At 36.8% G+C, this 21,820-nt stretch overlaps 2 protein-coding genes across 2 annotated transcripts; both read right to left on the reverse strand.

The window, feature by feature from the left end:
- Positions 1-7,630: 7,630 nt before the first annotated feature.
- On the reverse strand, positions 7,631-16,982 carry LOC109109902 (elongation factor 1-gamma). The gene is made up of 10 exons (XM_042738558.1): positions 16,854-16,982; positions 16,000-16,158; positions 15,864-15,927; positions 14,777-14,919; positions 14,548-14,691; positions 10,954-11,083; positions 10,015-10,240; positions 9,753-9,925; positions 9,435-9,559; positions 7,631-7,925 (listed from the first exon to the last, which is right to left on the reverse strand). Exons 1-10 carry the CDS (start codon positions 16,863-16,865, stop codon positions 7,767-7,769), a joined length of 1,335 nt encoding a protein of 444 aa, XP_042594492.1. The 5' UTR covers positions 16,866-16,982; the 3' UTR covers positions 7,631-7,766.
- A 1,174-nt stretch (positions 16,983-18,156) lies between these two features.
- On the reverse strand, positions 18,157-20,375 carry LOC109110454 (DNA-directed RNA polymerase II subunit RPB7-like). Its single transcript, XM_042738560.1, has 8 exons — positions 20,218-20,375; positions 19,663-19,772; positions 19,416-19,575; positions 19,258-19,308; positions 19,093-19,155; positions 18,939-19,010; positions 18,805-18,838; positions 18,157-18,588 (listed from the first exon to the last, which is right to left on the reverse strand). The coding sequence occupies exons 1-8, from the start codon at positions 20,227-20,229 to the stop codon at positions 18,575-18,577; spliced, it is 516 nt and encodes a 171-aa protein (XP_042594494.1). The 5' UTR covers positions 20,230-20,375; the 3' UTR covers positions 18,157-18,574.
- Positions 20,376-21,820: the final 1,445 nt, after the last annotated feature.

Below are 21,820 nucleotides of genomic sequence, written 5' to 3' on the forward strand. Positions count from 1 at the left end.
ATGTAAAAACTTTACCCTTCTGAGATCACAATGAAATGTTGGTATTCAAAATCCAATTTAAACTTGAAAATAAAAAGAACATCTTGAATAAATGAATAAGTAATTTTTGCATTTATGACAGACCTTTGACCACATTCATGTCATCTAAAGTATTAATCGCTATGGTAACTAACATACTCAAAATTCATAAAGAGAGCTTTTTTTATGTTAGCATATTCTTCAAAGAATAATTAGCCAAAAAGCATGGTTACTGCACTTTTACTATAATATAACCATGGTTAATTTTCTTGGGATCTGAATCTATGTATACTTTATTTATTTCTTTATTTATATGTTCTTTTTCTTTTAACTGCACAGCCTTAATGGACTTGCGATATGTGACCCTGGACCACAAAACCACTCTTAAATCGCTGGTGTACATTTGTAGCAATAGCCAAAAATGCATTGTATGGGTCAAAATTATAGATTTTTCTTTTATACCAAAAATAATTTGGATATTAAGTAAAGGTCATGTTCCATGAAGATATTTTGTAATTTTCCTACTGTAAATATATTAAAACGTAATTTTTGATCAATAATATGTATTTCTAAGAACTTAATTTGGACAACTTTAAAGTCGATTTTCTCAGTATTTAGATTTTTTTACACCCTCAGATTCCAGATTTTCAAATAGTTGTATCTCGGCCAAATATTGTCCTTTCCTAACAAACCACACATCAATGGAAAGCTTATTTACTCAGCTTTTGGATGATGTATAAATCTCAATTTTGAAAAATTGACACTTAAGACAGGTTTTGTGGTCCAAGATCACATATGTGCTTCGAATTGCCGAACTGATTCAAAAGATTCAAATACCCACTCCGAAGTTCCTATCTAAATGAAAAGATTCGCAGACCTGCCCCAAAGTTCTGATTTAAATCAAATGATTTGCAAAGAATCTGCACTCCAAAGTCCCAATCTGACTCAAATGATTTGTGATACGCGCTCCGAAGTTCTGATCTGAATTAAAATATTTGTGAACCCACTCACAAGTTCCGATCTAAATCAAATGATTCACGATACACGCTCCAAAGTTCTGATCTGAATCAAATGATTCACGATACACGCTCCAAAGTTCTGATCTGAATCAAATGATTGTGAATTTAATTGTTCTTGATACCCGCCCGAAGTTCCGATCTGAATCAAATGATTTGCGAACCATCATTTCAGATTGGTACTCAGAGTGTGTATCATCTTTTCATGAAATGATTCGTGAACCCCCTCCTAAGTTCCAATGTGAATCAAAAGATTCACAAACTCATTTTGAAGTTTCTATCTGAATCAAATGATTTATGATACGCACTCAGAAGTCCTGACGTAAATCAAATGATTCGTGATACATACTCCGAAGTCCCGATCTGAATCAAATAATTCACAACACTCAATCTGATGGGAGTGCTTCAAAACAATGATTCATTTTGCAACGTAATGGTTTAACTAATTGGAAATTTCGAAAAGCCCCATTTCACCCATCACAACATGCTTTTTAAAATCATTACATGCGATGTCGAAATTCAAAATTGAAAGGCTTTTGATCTCTTTTGATCTGGTTTTTGCTAGTGAATCGAGTTTCAGTTTGAATCAGTCGGAGTGGTTCCAGTGTAAATGACTCACTGAATCAGTCTGTTTACATGACACTGTCACTACTGTCTTAGCTCACTAGTTTTAGACATTAAGTGAAATAAGCGAAAAAAGTATGTTTACAATAAAATATCCATATTTCCAGCTTTCCACAACATCCATCAACCAAGCATCTAGTTATCTCATACCATTTAAAGTGAATGTTAAATAATCTGCAATGCAAAAAAGAAACATTTCCATTATTTCTGGTCTCAGGCTTTTGGACAATAATGTTTATTTAGCTTAACTTGGGGAAGTCGTGGCCTAGTGGTTAGAGAGTTTGACTCCTAATCCTAAGGTTGTGGGTTTGAGTCTTGGGCCAGCAATACCACGACTGAGGTGTGCTTAAGCAAGGCACCGAACCCCCAACTGCTCCCCGGGCGCCGCAGCATAAATGAATGCCCACTGCTCCGGGTGTGTGTTCACGGTGTGTGTTTACTGCTGTGTGTGTGCACTTTGGATGGGTTAAATGCAGAGTATGAATTCTGAGTATGGCTCACCATACTTGGCTGTATGTCACGTCACTGGTTTTTTTTTTTTTTTTAAGCATTAAAAAAATTACTATAAAATATATGGCTGTGACTTCACTCCATGACGTCTCTGAATTATGACACGCCCTACAAAGTAGATTTATTGTGTAATCCTTTACTTTAGAAAACAATTGTAATAAATTGTCAGTACAGTAACTGAGCACTTAAATATAGCACACATATATGAAAAAAAAAATACTTTGCTGTGATTTACACATTTGTCCTGAAATAAACACTGCCAAATCCACCAGGAAAATAACAGAGTTCCAGCTTCAGCCTTCTGCATCAAACACAAATGATGAAAGAATAGTCTTTTGCGTGACATTTCTGAGCATTGTAGAGCTCTGGATAAAACCAGTGTCTATGCTCCACCTCCCTCAGTGGTAATCTGAGCCTGCAAAGTTATGTATGGGGTCTCATGTCCAAAAATGCAGGGGCTGTCTGTTTTTGCTCTCCCTTCTGATCTCTGCAACGCCTTGCATGAAAATCATCCAGTTACTTTCTCAACCAACACGTTGAGAGGCGTTGGTTGATTTTAAAACTTCTGAAAGGGATGTTAGAAGTTCGATGCAGAAGTTCGATGCAGTACTGAAGAACCTTTCTTGTGGTTCCCAGTGATTGACAGCAACATTCATATTCCTCCCTTTGGCACTCTGACCTTTAACCCCTGCACTGGAATGCCAAAAATTCCTTCTGCACGTCTGCAGAGGGGGGAAAAATATGCAGGCCACAGTTAAATCTCAGACACATACCTGTCTACACTAAGAAACGTCATAATGTATCCAAATTAAAAGCAGAATTTCACCTTCTCATAAGCATTTTGTTAGATTATGATGTAGTTTTGCATGAAATCGAAGTCCAAGAGTATAGTTAAAGAAAACTTCTATGCCGAGTTCTGGTGAGCCTGATGGCGTGGTTATTTTTTCCTGGCAGAAAAGCATGGAGACTGACTCCAGGGGAAAATTTCCATATCAGCACAATGTAGCACAAAACACTTTCAATGATACGCTTTCACAGCCTGGTTTCTGTACTTATGTTCCTCATCTTAAATTGAGGTTTCATTACTGACTCATTGTTGCCATGGCACTACTTTTGTATTGTGACAATGCTCTCGAGTTACCATTGTGATGCATGTTCAAAAACTCTCCAAATACTGACTGAGTGTTTCTCGGTCTGCTTTCCTAACCACTTACTAGACCTCACTCGTTCCAGATATGTGAAACAGAGGCATACCAGGCTTTCTTCTTCATGCACAATACAGACCTTGGGTGCCTCTTGGTTTCTGTAACATTCTGTCACATGTACTTGGTGTAGCCTAATAAAATCAATCCGGAAGGAGTTGTGAGATGGGAGCTAATGGAAGAGCTGGGGAGGGAGTAACAGCGCTGGGGAGCTTCAGGGGGTTGCTGGCAGTAACTGCTGGCATTACAGCACGTATTGTTCTTCAATCTGGTTTAGTTTGACCCTTCAAACTCCAGAAACTCTCAACCAATACAAAGGAAGAGGAGGTTTTCTGGCAAACATTCCAGTTCCACACTCTCACGTTCCTGCGTGCTTCCTAACACGGATCATATGTACACTCACTTGACTTGTAATCTATTGAAAAGAACTAGGTGATCATAAGGAAAAAGAATATCATTTTTAGATTAATACTTCTATTCAGCAAGGACACGTTAAACTGATCAAAAGTGACATTGTAATGTTACAAAAGGTTTATATTTAGGATCAGTGCTGTTCTTTTCAACTTTCTATTCAACAAAGAATCCTGAAGAAAAAAAAAAGTTAAATAATTTCCATAAAAATATTAAGCAGCACAGTTGTTTTAAATGTTAATATGCGTCTTGAGCAGCAAATGAGCATATTAGGAATGATTAGAATGAAGTCTGAAAATTCAGCTTTGCATCAGGAATAAATCACATTTTAAAATATATTTGAAATATATTTTGAGATATACTTTGTTAACATGAGTTAATAAAAAATAGACCTTTTCATGTTAGCTCTGATTCATTATTTTTACTTTAACATGCCTTTTTTTAGTCCGATTGAGATATGAAACCTCTTCTTCCAGGGAGTCCTGGCCAAAATGGCAGCACAAATTAATTAAAATAAATAAATAAAATAAAAAGCATTTTACAAAAACACAAAATACAACACAATAAAAATATAGCACATCGATAAAAATCATATCCAACACTCAAAGATTACTTAAAACAAGCATGTTTCCTTCAGGTAAGTCTGTACAAGATTTCAAAGAACAAATTAATAAATAAAACTATTAAATACAACTTTTAATTTACATAATGTTTTTCGAAAATTAGCATTAAGATGTATAAATGCTATTTTCCATTGTTAGTTCATGTTAACTTATTTAGTTAACTCATCCTAACAAGCTGAACCTTGTTAACCATATGTATTTTTAACAGGTGTTTTACCTGTATTTTAAATTCATTGATTGTGTTATAGGGTTACACAAATGTCTGTAAAATGAATGGGCAGTGGATACTATATATGCGACTTAAAACAAAAACCATGCAGTCCAGAATCAGGCATCCATCACACGATACAAAACGCCCAAAGAACTGCTTGTATCTGAGAACATGGGGGCGAAATCAATGTCCGTACTCTTCAAAGGCATGCAACTGAATCAGCGATCAGTGTGTGACAACGTCCTGCTAACACACTCATAGTGGTATAAGGTTAAGTGAGGGCAGCGCATTCAGCTGTGCTTGAGCCGAGGCCACACCCTGTGAGTGTTCACCACTGAGCAGATGAACCACTCATGAGGAATTTTATCAGTCTAACTCTTTAGCACTAAAGCGATCACATCTTTTGTACTCAGAGTAGGCCTACTTGCTGAAATATTTACTTAGAATCAATCAATCACCCTTAGTTATGATTAAGTTGCTCCCCCATGTGTGTGTTTAATGTACTTACAGCAAATTTCAGGCCATGTTATTTACCTCTCCCACACGGATCAAGGTTGTATTCCTTTACCTTTTTCAAATGTATAGTACAGAGGATTAGTAACCAGATTCAAGCAAGTGAAATCATTGAAGCGTTGGAAACAAAATAAAAGGATAAGTTACCAGTTACGCCCGTGGGTAAGGTGTGGCTCTTTTTTTTCCCTTCTGAAGTTTATACAGTCTTACCTCAGGTGTGTCAACTAACATGACAACCCAGCATAGTCCTATGCCAACAGAAGTGTGTGCATGGACAATAGCAAATGAGTAAATTCTCATCCTGTCACAAGAAAAAGAAAAACTGCAATTCCGGTGGTGCTTTAGAAGAGACAGACATGTTCCAACAGCTTATGCTTGCAATCATTTTCCTTAGTTACACCAATTTCGCAACTTAAAGTCTAGCCTATGGCAATAGATGCTTGCAAATAAATATCCGTGGTAAAGAAGCAGATTATATATGTCCCGGAGACTTTAATGTACTCTACTTTTATGTACTGATGAAGAACTTTGGCAGATACTTTCATCTAATGTAATTTGCAGTACATTTACATGCATATCAGATCCATGACCTTGATAATATTGCAGCAGACCAAGATGCATTTCACAGAATTAAAATTAAGAAATGGCTAGACATTTACCACGAAAAAAAAAAAGAAACAATTAAATAAATTGAGCTACAGTGGAATGCGAAAGTTTGGGAACCCCTTGCAGAATCTGCGAAAATGTTAAACAAAATGAGAGATCATACAAAATGCATGTTATTTTTTATTAAGTACTGTTCTGAGTAAGATATTTTACGTAAAAGATGTTTACATTTAGTCCACGAGACAAAAATAAAAGCTGAAATTATTAAAAATAACCCCATTCAAAAGTTTGTGAACCCTTGGTTCTTAATACTGTGTGTGGTTACCTGGATGATCCACGACTGTTTTTTGTTTTGTGATGGTTGTTGAGGAGTCCCTTGTTTGTTCTGAACAGTTAAACGGAGCTGTTCCTCAGAAAAATCCTCCGGGTCCTGCAGATTCAGTTTTCCAGCATCTTTTGCATATTTGAGGGACTCAAACACAACTATTAAAAAAAGTTCAAACATTCACTGATGATCCAGAAAGAAACACAATGCATTAAGAGCCGGGGGTGAAAACTTTTGGAATTTGAAGATCTAGGTAAATTGTATTTAAATTTGTTTTCCGGGAAACATGCAAGTACCGTCCACTGCTTCCGAAGGGCAGTACTAAATGGGGGGAAAATTATATTTCAACAAAATAAGAAAAATTTGGACATCTTCATCCTGTTCAAAAGTTTTCACCCCCGGCTTTTAATGCATCGTGCTTCCTTCAGGAGCATCAGTGAATGTCTGAACCTTTTTTAATAGTTGTGTTTGAGTCCCTCAATTGTCCTCAGTGTGAAAAGATGGATCTCAAAATCATACAGTCACTGCTGGAAAGGGTTCAAATATGCAAAAGATGCTGGAAAACTGAATCTGCAGGACCCGGAGGATTTTTCTGAGGAAAAGCTCCGTTTAACTGTTCAGAACAAACAAGGGACTCATCAACAACCATTACTAAAAATAAATAAATAAATAAATCGTGGTGGATCATCCAGGTAACCACACACTTTTTTAAGAACCGAGGGTTCACAAACCTTTGAATGGGGTTAAGTTTAATAATTTCAGCTTTTCTTTTCTTTCTTTTTTTGTCTTGTAGACTAAATGTAAACATCTTTTATGTAAAATATCTTACTCAGGACAGTACTAAATAAAAAATAACATGCATTTCATACGGTCTCTCTTATTATGTTAAAATTATTCACATTTTCACAGATTCTGCAAGAGGTTCCTAAACTTTCATGTCACTGTATGAATGTAACATTATTTTTATAATAAATTCACATAACTTTGAAATGGACTTAAATGTGCCAAGTATTTAGCATGAAGACTACAGGGTGCAGAATGTTAAAACGATCATATTTTGGTCTAACAAACCTAACCTATCAAACAGGCTTTTTTTAGGTCCATATTAGGGCGTTAAAACATTCAAGCGATACGTGCCTGAGGCGCCCTCTGGTGGATTTTACTTTTCTTTTTCCCCCCAAATGCCAAAGTCGAAATATGCAAACATTCCCTTAATTAAATGACTGAGACGCCATTTTGATCCAGAGATTCAATGATTTCCAGATTCGAGGAGAGCATCAAAATTTATAAGCTTTCTCAATCGCAGATCCCAGGAGAGCATCATGCACAGTGGAAAAAGACTTTCCGAGAACATTAAAACCAGCACTACCAAATTAAAAGCAAATTTTATACTTTTAACCTCGTTCAAAGCTTGCAAAATTGCACCATTAACCATTTATAAAACATTTTATAACTGCAAGTAAAGTGCAACATGCTTAAGCATTTGAGACAAACAAGATTTGCGAGTAAAACTCACAACAGAACTGTCTCTTATATAAACACTCCTCACAAATGAATGAACACAAGTGTGGTTGTGGAAAAAAAAAGTGTTTTATTTTTCTCAACTCAAGTCTTCTGTTCAAACACAGCTCAAAGCCTTTACATGGGATACGCAAACAATTTTCATGTCCATTGATTCTGATGATAAATGCTAGGTGCAAGATGTTCTCACTTGAAAATCTTGCCCTGGTTGAAAGATTTGCCTACATGCTTGAATTCACCCTCCCATGCAAAGTACTCCTTCACCATGGTCTTGCACTCCTCACTGTCCACATCCAGCTTACGCCAAGTGTATGACTCATAGTCGATCTGCCAATCCTCACTCAGCTGTAAAGAAACGAGAAAAGAAAAAAAAAAAAAGACGACATTAAATCATTTTCGCTGAGGAAATAAAAATTGCTCAACATTTTTATTTTTTAAAAAAAAAGCCCGTAATGCTTAATGTTACATTTTGTTTGTAGTTGCATGCTGAACAAACCTGATTTGCACTGTTAACTTTTAATCAAAACAAGCCAACTAACCGTATCAAAATACACACAGTTCACCAGTTTCCAAAAATTCGTACATTTTTATCTATTTGATGTATCTGGACAAGACTGAATGAAGCACATTTGCAAATGAATAGACAAGTCAAAAGTAGTCAGTTACCCTGGTTATCCCATGCGCAGGTAAAACCTTGATGTAATGTTGTTTTCACATTTTTATTTAGAACAGTGAATCTACTAGATTTGCTTCAGCATCCATATTTCACACTGGACATTAAGGGTGCTGTCTGGCAACCAGACAATCCCAATGTTAATCACACAACAGAAAAAAACCCCCTCAGATTGGCTTCTACAGTAGAATTTGATTGGAATCAGCATCAACAAAAGATACAGGAAATGTTTTCCATGACACAGTGCTCTGCGTGTCACTTCGATTGGGATGGGTAAATGCAGAGCACAAATTCTGAGTAGACCATTTGATTGAATGTCACTTCATCAGCATCAACAAAAGATACAACAGGCTTCTACAGTAAATGTTTTCCACACAGTGCTGGTTTTTACATACACTTCGGTGATGTGCTGGTTTTTATTTACCAGCACTAGAGAATGTGAAAGACTTCGGAGATTCAGGGTGTTTACTCCTGAAGCCTGCTGCATTTGTTGTTGTTCTATCACTACAGCTGTGTTGAGATGGAAAGATTATTTGGTCACATTTGGCCAAAACTCAAAGCAGCTAATGTTCCTCTTACTCGGTGCTTTGCCCAAATATGATGCAAGGCACTGGAGTGAAGCTTTCACCACGCGCCTTGGAATAAAAGATTCTAATCTGGCTGACAGTTTTAAAACCTGATCTAGTCAATGTGATGCATTAGATAAAAAAAAATTTTAAATCGCTGCAAACCACATTAACTGATTTTGCATTGTTAAAACTAAAACACAATAACAGGTTTCAATTATGAATATCGGATTTCTTTGATGTTAACATTCAAGTTAATACAGAAAAAAAAAATGAAGTGTAAGAATATGGATAGTAAAACGCACACATCTCTTTACAACACCAGATAGAAAAATCACCTCCAGAACTGTCAAAACTTGTGAAACGAAAGCTCAGGTGTCTCAAAGGGAGATGAAGCTTTGGTTTTAAAAGCAAACCAATAACATTTTTGGTTTGTTGTTGAGGAAGGGGTACACAAGTCCCACTTTTTGGGAAATACTACACAATCTGGCATCTGTAGTTGTTGCAATACCTTATCTTACATATCCATTTTATATAAGGTGATAGTCTCTGGGTCTATCTATAAACATACATAAAGACCAAATACATGGTTATGGATGCTTGTAAATCACTCACAGTAAATGCAAGCTCCTGGCCTCTGAAGACCCAGATACCAGAGATGCAGCTGTCATTGTTCGCGCCAAAGAGGACGACACTGGCGAAGGCATTTTTACGCAGTTTGTCGAGTCGCTGGAACATTCCTGAGAAAAAGAGCAAGAGCGTACATGTACATACTGTGGAAAAACTATGCAATACCACACTCTCGCAAAAATAACACACTCAAAATTAAAAAAAAAAAACTTAAGAACAAAAAATAACAACACTCCCACCACTTTTATAAAAAAAAAACATCGAACAAAATGAAATCAAAAAGTCAATGTGACCCAACCGTACCGGTGATAAGATTACAGCTCATGAAGGACATGGTCAGCTCTTCAGGGAAGCGGTACTCGGCATACCAGATTGAGAAGCCCTCGCGATCAAAGTGATCCCAGAAGTAAGGCAACGCCACGGTCAGGGTGTCCTCGTTGGAGTATTTCCTCTTGAACTCATCCATGACAAAAGAACTAGTGACAAGAGAACAAAGGCATACTGATTAGAGCACAAACAAACTCTCAAAAACTAGCCATTTCTAAAGTGGAGGTGTATCAAGTACCTTTTTGGAAGATGAGCAAATGGGTCCTTGGCTTTCGGCTCAGAAGCCAAGGCAGCCTCACATTCGTCCATCTCCTCCTCAGCAGGGGCGGCTTTCTTTTCCTCCTTTTTCTTCTCTTTTTTCTCCTGCTGTTGTTGTTGTTGCTGCTGCTTGCCTCCTTCCTTACCACCCTTCTCCTTCTTGGCAGGAGCCTCCTTCTTCGGCTGCATCTCAGCAAACTTCTTGGCTAGAGAAATGACGATGTTAAATAAAAACACTTGCACTCAATATTGAAAAAGATATTAAAAAGCCAAGAACTGCTGCACTATTATTTATGCTTCTAGAAGACATTGGGCATATTATTTGAGCTTCATTACAAACCCACTCAACCACATTTCTATGCACACTTTAACTTCTTCCAAAACAAAAGTGTCAGTTTTCTGCAGTCAGTTATTTTGGAGGAAGCTGAGGTGTGTAGAGCTTCAGGTTAATTTCGCTTAAGGGTCTACTGGCTTCAATATCACAACATTATCTTTGTTAAAATGTGAGAAAAAAGCCCTCAAGGAAAAACCGCTGAGGTAAGAGGGATATGACAAAATGCTGCATTACAAATACTGATAAAATAACCCATGTAAAGCCTATACAAAAAATAAACATATTTTGCAATAGTTTCTTTTTTTCTGGTAAATAGGAAAAAGCTTTATATATATCTAGCAAAATATTGTAAATGCATTTCTTAGTTGCTTTTAGAATGTACACAATTATCTAATTTTATGGGGTTTGTCAATATTTTACTATGCCATAATGGTAGGATGACCTATAAATTATGGATTTAGGAAACATCTTTGTGCTTCATGACACTGTGCTGATAACCCTGAAACCAAACTGATTTTCTACACTTCAATTCAAGCTCAAGCTGAAATGCAAAAACTACGCAGCAAGGAGGTTTGAGAAACGTACCATCAAACTGAGCCATTTTCTCACAGAGCTTGACCTCGCCCAAAACAGCCTTAAACTGAGGTTGGTTGACACAGGTCAAAAACCAGCGAGTGACATTGGGGTAGGGCTGACGGAAAGCAGGCTCAAGAACCTAGATGATGAAAGACACAGTGTGACATCAGCAAACATGAAACCTGTACAGATTACACACTCAACTGAAGACCAAAAACATCTGAATGAAAATACCAATGTCAAACTGAAAGATAATACTGTTAATATAATAGGATAGTTCAACCAAAATGAACATTTATTTATTATACAGCATTAGAACACAAGGCCAAGTAGATAACTGCATTTTTGAACAAACTATCCCTTTAATCATGTAACTGATTATTCAATCACTAATACAACTTATCTAATGTAGGTTTGATCTGTTTATTATCTTGGAGCTTTATCAAGTTCATTTATTGCACATTAGTCATTAAAATGGTTTAACAGGCCAATGAGTGATGATCAGATGACATTCAACAAAATAGACCATTAAGACACACTATAGCCTTAAAAATATACATAAAATAATTTATAATAACAGGGCAGCATAATTTAAAATTAAATCTTCGTCATGCCTCGTAAGGAATCTTAAACGGGAAGAAATCAGTTTTAAAGGGATAGTTCACCCAAAGATGAAAACTCTGTTATTAATTACTCACCCTCATGTCATTCCAAACCTGCAAGATCTTCATTCATCTTCAGAACACAAATGAAGATATTTCTGATGAATTCTGAGAGCTCTCTGAGCCTCACATGGACAGCAAGTATCCCAACACGATCAAGGCTCAGAAACGTATAAGGACATCATTAAAATCGTACATGTGTAGGGCCCAATGATTTCCGCAATGCTGAAAACACAGACGGAATTACTGGATCCAGTCATAAAAACAATTCACAGTTCAACGCGGAATGTCACGGAATTTGTCAAATTTTGAACGCATTATTCAAAAGCAGGTCATTACACTTGAATCAAATCACGATATGGATGGAGAGTATCTGTAAATATTAAGCTGCAAAAGTCTATTTAAATTTGAATCCTGAATGTTCTGCGCGTCTCTGTTAATGAATGGCGCAGAAGCGTGGTTTTGTTTACGACACAAATACTGAAGCGCACGTGGCGCTCTTGGTGATTTCAGCATCTGCCGTCTCACTAAATGAGGACGTAAACATGAACAACATCTCCAGAATTGCTCTGAGAGTCACTTCATGACCATTTGATTTGAGTAAAACTAGCATATCACATACACAGAACTGTAAAGGTATTCACAGCAACCCTTCAAAAAAAAATTCATAAGGCTACTTTAAGAAAAAAAAAATGATTAAATTAAGTTGATGATTTTAATTAATCAGACATGCCTTTTTATTAATAAAATTTAACTATTAAAAAGGAGTCGAGAAAAATTTAATCGGGGGGGGATTATGCTGAGATGATCCACCTCACAGGTGTGGCATATCAAGATGCTGATTAGACAGCGTGATTATTGCACAGGTGTGCCTTAGGCTGGCCACAATAAACGACCACTCCAAAATGTGCAGTTTTACTGTATTGGTGGGTCCGAAAACCAGTCAGTGTGACCACCATTTGCCTCACGCAGCTGCAACACATCTCCTTCGCACAGAGTTGATCAGGTTGTTGATTGTGGAATGTTGGTCCACTCCTCTTCAATGGCTGTGTGAAGTTACTGGATATGGGCAGGAACTGGAACACGCTGTCGTATATGCCCATCCAGAGCATCCCAAACATGCTCAATGGGTGACATGTCCGGTGAGTATACTGGTCATGCAAAACTGGGATGTTTTCAGCTTCCAGGAATTGTGTACAGATCCTTGCAACATGGGGCCTTCCATTATCGTGCTGCAACATGAGGTGATGGTCGTGGATGAATGGCACAACAATGGGCCTCAGGATCTCGTCACAGTATCTCTGTGCATTCAAAATGGCATCAATAAAATACACCTGTGTTTGTTGTTCATAACATATGCCTGCCCATACCATAACCCCACCGCCACCATGGGCCACTCGATCCACAACACTGACATCAGCAAACCACTCACCCACACGACGCCATACACGCTGTCTGCCATCTGCCCTGTACAGTGAAAACCGGGATTCATCCGTGAAGGGAACACCTCTCCAAAGTGCCAGACGCCATCGAATGTGAGCATTTGCCCACTCAAGTCAGTTACGAAGACGAACTGCAGTCAGGTCGAGACCCCGATGAGGATGACAAGCATGCAGATGAGCTTCCCTGAGACGGTTTCTGATAGTTTGTGCAGAAATTCTTTGGTTGTGCAAACCGATTGTTGCAGCAGCTGTCCGGGTGGCTGCTCTCAGATGATCTTGGAGGTGAAGATGCTGGATGTGGAGGTCCTGGGCTGGTGTGGTTACATGTGGTCTGCGGTTTGTAAGGCCGGTTGGATGTACGTACTGCCAAATTCTCTGAAACACCTTTGGAGATGGCTTATGGTAGAGAAATGAACATGTGGTGGACACATTCCTGCAGTCAGCATGCCAACTGCATGCTCCCTCAAAATTTGAGACATCTGTGGCATTGTGCTGTGTGATAAAACTGCACAACTTAGAGTGGCCTTTTATGCTATAATCGGCGAAGGTGAAGTGCTCACCTGGGAGGTGGATGGATTATCTCGGCGAAGGAGAAGTGCTCTCTAATACAGATTTAGACAGATTTGTGAAAAATATTTGAGAGAAACAGGCCTTTTGTGTTCATAGAAAAAGTCTTAGATCTTTGAGTTCAGCTGATAAAAAATGGGGGCAAAAACAAAAGTGCTGCGTTTATAATTTTGTTCAGTGTATGTACGCGGATACGTTGTTTACATTCAGATCAAAGCGTCAGCAACATATCTGCATGCGGTGCTGCTGACACAGAACAGCATATTGTTTACGTATGTGATACTCTCCAAAACAGCGCAAGGGTGACACGTAAGAGACTAATTGTTGAATAAAATCATTATTTTTTTTTTCTTTGCACACAAAAAGTATTCTCGCAGCTTTGTAAAATTATGGTTGAACAACGGATGTCACAAGGATTATTTTAACGATGTCCTTACTACATTTCTGGAACTTGCTCGTGTTAGGATGTTGCTTGTGTTAGGATCCCTGCTGTCTATTTGAGGCTCAGAAAGCTCTCGGAATTGAGGAATGACAATTTTCATTTTTGGGTGAACTATCCCTTTTTAATTTTCAATAAATATATTCTGAAAACTAAAAATCACTAATATCAGAGGCCAGCTGCATACACTTAGCCTCTGTGTTAAGACTGTCTTAATTACTTGCAGTTAGCAATGTGGTAATCAGTCTCGTTTTAAGATTTAACAGACTAATCTACGATGTAATGCAACTAGATTAAAGAAAATTATGGACATTTTTAAAGAAAGAAATTTGATGACTAACTTTTAAAACTAGTCTCAAGCTTTTATGCAACAGGCTCCAGGTGAACTAAGATGAGATCAGATAAATATATATGGACCTATTTTGTGAATCCACATCCCTAATTAATACAACCTGGTCACAGCTCAGGTTTTCATGGCACCCTGCAGACTCACCTGTTTGTAGAGCCAGAGCAGAGAGCAGACAACAGTGATGTCAGCCAGACTGACTCTCTCCCCAACCAGGAAAGTGCGAGTGGTTAAATGCTGATTGAGGATGGCGAGGACACGTTTCACCTCTTCCTTAGCCTGTTCTGTGGCCTGCAAACAAGACAGAGTGCAGACTTACAAAAAACATTCAATTCCCGACAGATGAGACCATTACACTAATATATTAAAAGCTAACCTGTTTGTTGAACTGCATGATACCCAAGGTGGGGAACACCCAGGCACTAGCTGGAGGGATGATCTCAGAGTCAGCAAAACTGACCCACTGCAGCACCTGGGCACTGGCCTGAGGAGTGCTGCCACGGAGGGCATCATTGCTCACTGTCAGCAGGAAACAACAGCATTAACTGGGTGTAATAAAACACTAAACATTTTTTAAAGCATCACAATAGTTCATATGAGCCTATTTACACTTGGCCACTTCAGGCATTTCCTCTGATCGTGAAAAAGACCAGGGACTCGTTTAAAATCTGAACATACAACAGCTCATAAAATAAATAAACATCCGAATGCACACACACAAAAAATAGAAAATTCCGAATGCATCCCTCTTCGTAAACTGCAGGTCATATTAAACTCAAATGCAATATGTACAAGTGCATCAACACCTGTAAAAATACAAGTATCTCTTTATGGATCATATAAATTATTATAATATGCGCTCTCTGAAAACATGTGGCGGGCATTTGATGGTTTCTGCAAATAATGCGTGTAAGCAATTATCGGCAAATTTTCATATAAATTAATGTGATTAATAATCAGCAGTTATAATGTTGCTTATTTTCCAACAAATGAATGCATATTTTGATTACCTTTTTATCTTAACACTTAATAAAAGACATTGAGCTATTTGAATTTCTGGTATACGAGTTGCAAATGCATGCTCTTCAATCAGCGTACACAAGAAAAATTTCATATCAGTTTCTGTCTTTATACACCCTAATTTAAAATCAATGCAATTTAGGATCAGTTTAGGAAAACCCAATGCTCGGCATCGCATCCCAAAGCTCAACACACACTCATCTTCATTAAAACACCTGAATGCACGCTCTCTCACACCTATTACGGCCTTTGAATTTGAAATTGGAGGATGAATGAAATACAACACACATTTGTTTAATTTCCATACACCAAAAGAACTAAAGATTTATATTTGTTTTGAGGATAAAAATTTCTGTGAAAGAGCAAATGGAGCCCTTTTAACAAATCGCCATCCGATCAAAAGAAGTGGCCAAGCATAAACAGGCCCTATAAAGCATACTTACAGAAGTGAGCAATGGCATTGCTCTCAAACAGACAGAAGCCATCATCACCCTGGTAAGCAGGAACCTAAATGGACGGGAACAACATTAATAACTACATCCAGGACACATGCATTTAAAAAGGCATGCGGATACTAACCTTGCCCAAGGGAAAGTTGCTGAGGAAAGCAGGGGATCGGTTCGTCTGCCCAAAGGTGAAGGCAGGGGAGGCGCTCGCAATCTTCAGACGAGCCCCGCTGTACTGGGCAGCGATCTGAGCCTTAAAGGCCCTCCAGTTCTCTGGGTATGTGTAGAGAGTCTGCAGAAACACAAGGTTTGAGATCACATCGCTGAAACGGATGCTGCTCGTTCAGACTCAGTGCCAACAGAAGCTGTCCCTTCATTATGACCCCTCACAGAGCATTACACAGCACTATCCCCGAGGCAGCTGACAAAGTCTATTCCTGAAATAATTGACCTCACACACTATAAACAGTCTGCATGCACAAATAGAGAACAAACACTGGATGCTTCAGTACATTTATTTATAAACCATCTGGTGTTGTTAAGTTTTGAAACCTATGATTAAGACTTTCAACACTAGGTTTCAGAATTGGATGTCAATGGTTTAAAAATGTTTTGACGGCCACACGATGAATGCTTTTCTACCCGCTCGCGCTGCTGATATACATGCGCTTCGCTGTCATGCATTTAATGTGAAACTACAAATAACATGACACTCAGCCATCTACAAAATGTTTAAAGCGGAGTGAAAGGCGTGGACGGGAGAGCAAGGGAAACGTGGCACAATGTCATCACTCTAACCACCTTATAAAGGGGTGTGGGGAATATTTACAGCGCAAATAATCATCACGGCGGCTTTAAAAGAGGCTATAAAATAATACTGCTCAAAAACAGCGTATAAAGATATAAGGATTGGCGTGATTATGGGGTGATTGTGGATGGAGATGTGCTGTAATAAGGCATCAAAGGGTTTTCTCCCATCTTACTCACCCCTGCCGCCATCTTCAGGACGAGAGAAAGGAGGAACGGGTCGCGCGGTGCTGACGTAAAGGCCAGGCCTGTCGCAGAAATAACACGTAATAAGGCCGTGAACGTGAGAGATGGACGTGCCTTTTTTTTCTTTATACATTTGTTTGGAAAGTATCAGATTCATGTGAGAAAATGAACTAAAGATAAGCAATATTTTAAGCATTTTATAAACCAGATTAAATTACATGGATCTCTTTTGAATGACGTAAGAAGCTAAAAAAGGAAGGCACGCCGTGCACTTCTTTAAAGTTATTGTAAATTGTGATTTTCTTGTTCCTTTTTTGGTAACACTTGTTGTGAAATTTATAGACTCATTTCTATCTTGTTTAATTATAATAAACTTGTTTTTATTTTTAGGGAACACTGCGAGTTTTTGATATTCAGACAGAAGTCTCATTTTGGAATAAACAGAATGAATGAATGAATGGATTATTGTCATTCTAAGTTTTGATTATAAAGCTTATTTATATGTTTAAAAAAAATTAAATCCTCCAACCTAAGAAAGTACTGAAATAAATATAAAGTTCTTTTTATAAAAGTGAAAAATTACCTAATAACAGACTGTCCCTACAGTTGTGTCAAGCATCTGCTACAGTTCTGTCAAGCATTGTGTTCCTCTGAATAAAGTAATGCAGGTTTTGAACATTAAGCTTAAATTTAATTTCCATATCAAAAATATAATAGCAAAACAACATCACAATATAAAAAAAAAAAAAAAAAAAATCCATTCAAGATTTCCAATAAAATCAAAACGTGAAGAAAAACAAAAAAAATAGTCTTATCTGTGCATGGATACTATACAACTCAAAAAAGCCTGTGAAGTTCCTATTTAAGGGAAGTAAATGCAGTTGCTCTGATATTTATAAAGGCCTTCCCAAAAGACCACAGTTTATATTCAGTCCCAAAGCAGCCTATGACTTCCTTGTTAGGCATCTTGATGATTACATGTTTGGATCCATTGGCGAGCGAGTGTACTGCTAAATTTATCCAGATTCTGTTCCCACGAAGAAACAGACTCATCTTGAAAAGCCTGATGGTGAGTAAATATTATTTTGTGTGGTGAACTATTCCTTTAAATATTTCAGTAGGCAGCGTGCCACTGTGTGACTGGCATGAAAGAAAGCTGTTGCAATAATAATGATATTGTTTTCAGAGTGGGGTACCAATATCAGCAATGCTCACTGCGTACTATGTATCAAGCCTCTCTCACACAGAATCACAGAACAAGCAATAACTAAAACAAGAAAACCAGACGGAGACACGGTCAACATTTTGTGAGTGCTGTATTACAAAAGAGAAATATATTCAAGTACAGGCTGGCTGGCATTTACAAAAATATGCTTAAAAATGACCTTACATTATAAAATGTGATGAATGATACCGCTGACTTTCCATAACATGCTTGTGAAATGCTTTTGCCCACAGGATCTCTCAATATCTCAAGAGCCCAACTAATGATATTTAAATGAAACAATTCACAGTCTTTCCCATTTAACTTGATGCCGCTCCACAATTGAACTCTTGCCATGGGAAAACTATGGATATACTAACATGGGGATAAAAATAACAATAAAAAGAGGGGAGAAAAAAACACAACTTCAAATGAATGGGAAAATAATTACAGTATATACATAAACTAGTTAGCATCAAGTTTCATATTTCCCATATTCTTGGCAGAAGAATCAGCTCACAAGACCTAGAAGAATGAGAATAAAAGTCTTAGACAATAGTTGGATAGTACAACATAAAATAGACAAAGAATAGACAATACGTTATTGGGAAAAAACAACAGCATTGAAATGAATGGTTTTTGATATAACAGGTACAACAGTTATTGTAAATTATAACTCAATAAAGATATGGCACTGTAAACACAGCTGTGACAGATGTTTTCTTTACAAGAAATACATACCCAGGTAGTCATCCATGAGAGAGCCAATGGCAAACTAATAAAAAAGAAACAAACAAAAAAAAGGAATTAAATAACCTTTAGAATTATATCCAAATTGAAATTTTCTAAATATCAACAAAGTGACAGGGACTTACAATATCATTCTTATCCACTCGGGTTCCCACAATCTTCAGCCGAATTTCATCGTCTTGTTGGATCACAATGTCCTGTTGAAGACAACAAACTGAAACCACCTATATTCGTGCAAATGAGGACTTGAAGAATTCCCCTCAATAAAACGCTTCCTACCTCATCGACTGTCTTATAACATGGAGGATTTGAGTTTTCAAAAAACACCACATAAGAAATAAACTAGATATAACAGAAAAAAAAAAAAAAAAAACAACAACAATCAACAACTAATCATTACACAAACCAATATATAATATATATATATATATATAAACAACCTACATGACGAGAAATGAAACAAGACATGGGGCCAATTTCTGTAAAGAGTCCAACCTGGGAAAGGAAAGAGAGAAAAACATTATACTGAGGTGTAAAAAAATAAATCATCAGCAGGGACGGCGAGTTTTATCAAAATCATTTAAAACATCATCGACCCGTACTTTGTTAACCTGGGTGACGACAGCATCCACAACTTCTCCCTTAAAGGGACGGAACACGATGGCTTTGTATTTGACGGGATACAGCACAAAACCCCTGCCAGGCTGGATAACACCCGCTCCAATATTATCGATCGTGGTTACTGCAATAACAAAGCCGTACCTATGAAACAAAAGAAAGACATCTGAGATTCATTTTTCATAATAATCACTGAAAAGAGTCAGATCTCTTGATTTCTGTTGGACTTACTTTCCTGTACATGTTCCCTCCACCTCAGTGAACAGCTTCTGTTTGACTGTGTTCAACAGGTTCGGTCCAAAGTATCGGGGATGCAGGAGAATCTCATGCTCCAAAGAGATCTATTGGGATGGATATTGAGAAAACAACAAACAAACAATAAATAAATAAATAAATTAATTAGTATGCATATATATATATATATATAGAGAGAGAGAGAGAGAGAGAGAAAGAGAGAGAGAAATTCATAAATAAGTCATACAACAAGTTACATTAAGTAAATGCAATTAATGCATTAATGTACGTATCTAGAATCTGTTTACATTAACAGTTAACTTACATTGACTGATTCGTATTTTCTTATCAAATAAGAAAAATATCAACATAATATCCATAAATCTCCAAAATTACTACATTTAACTAGCTAGCTAGCTTTATTACATCCAGCATTTGTGCAGGAAAAGTTAACTTAACGTTAGCCGAGACAAAACGGCATCAATGCATACATGATAAGAGCGTACGCTAATGTACATTTTACACGTAAAATCGAAACAGTTACGAACTTACGTGATAAAACATCTCTTAAGAGTTTTTATTTTCCAGATATCTCGATTTTAATTCTAAAAAGCGGCGAGTATTGATTTCTGCGTGTTCAGGCGCCGACACTCAAAAGCGCGAATCCAGCAGCAAGTGTGTTTCCGGGAGACTTTTCAAATTAAAAGTCCATTTCCTGGAAGACATTTTCGCATATAAAAGTTCAACCTCGAGTCAATGATTTCTTGAGATATTAATTTTATAAAACAACTATTTATTTTTGGTTTTTGTCATATATTTATTTTAGGTATTCAAAAACACTGGATTATGTGATTTTATAATTTTCTAGCAATAAACATGATTAAAAATAAGTTGATTTAAATAAATGTCCTTCCGTCATGCTGTGATATTGCTTCTTGATTGTCAACGCTTTAATGAATATTTCCGTCCGTCATTTCCTAAATTTTATTTAATGCTACATTTAATCATTTTATACATTTTTATTAAAAGGTTGCCTGCAAACCATGGGGCACAACTGAATATTATGGTTTTGTTCAGTAAAATCAGTATATTGTTTTCTAAATATTTTAAAATCAGTTCAACAAATTATGTAAAAAATTATGACACTTTTGTAAAGTAGCCTACATTAATTGTAAGATACATTGAAACAAGGTTGAGACCTCTGAGGTGTAAAAGGCCAAAAAAAAATAATAATACTAAATTTTTTGAGGAGATTATGTATTTAAAATAGTGTTCTGCAAGGTTAATTTTATGTATCATTATTTATTTATTTTTTACATATTAGTTAGGTCTCACAGCAAAACCCATTTTTCTTCTTCCTCTTTTTTTCACTATAGTATCCCTAAAAAAAGATAACTGGAATATACATAGTGACGTTTGCTGTATAGCAATATAGAATATTTTATATAGACCTATTATTTAAATAAATAAATACAGTGATAATCATCCTAATGTCATCTGAACATATGGTAACTGAATTCCATAAGTAAACAGTAATTTTGTTACCAAATAGTGACGATTTTAACTCAATCAAAACTTTGTCCAAAAAAAAAACTATCTCAAGACTCGTCTTGAACTCTTACACATACAATGTAAAGCAGAACATGACCACAAGAGGTCACTGCAATTCCAATGCTACGCAAAGTACGACCATTGTAGAAACTTTTCAGTTGTTCTAACGGGACGAACAGTTTAGTGTCTGGTTTTATATGAATACTTGCTATGAAGACACAGAGCGCACTTTCAGTGCTGTTGACTCACAAGATGTAAAAAAGGAATATATATATACACATTTTATGGCTTATATATATAGATGCTATATATTTATATATATATAATATAAGAATATATTTTTATATATGCGGAAATTGTTCCAAGCAACACATTTTTGGCTTTTCATGCTCTTCATTTTACCAACTAAGAAAAAAAGACTGACATTAATAAACTTGTTTGAATAAATAAATAATGTATTATAATAGATAACTAGATAAGTACTTTAATATATGCATCAAGATCATTGTAACATAATAAGCCAGCAATGAAACGTGTGAAGTGTGAAAGAGGTCCCTTGCCCTAAATGTTATGTGACAAATAAAGCTTATATGTGCAAATCCAG

Source organism: Cyprinus carpio, chromosome B14 (assembly GCF_018340385.1).
Source record: "Cyprinus carpio isolate SPL01 chromosome B14, ASM1834038v1, whole genome shotgun sequence".
Lineage (NCBI taxonomy): Eukaryota > Metazoa > Chordata > Actinopteri > Cypriniformes > Cyprinidae > Cyprinus > Cyprinus carpio.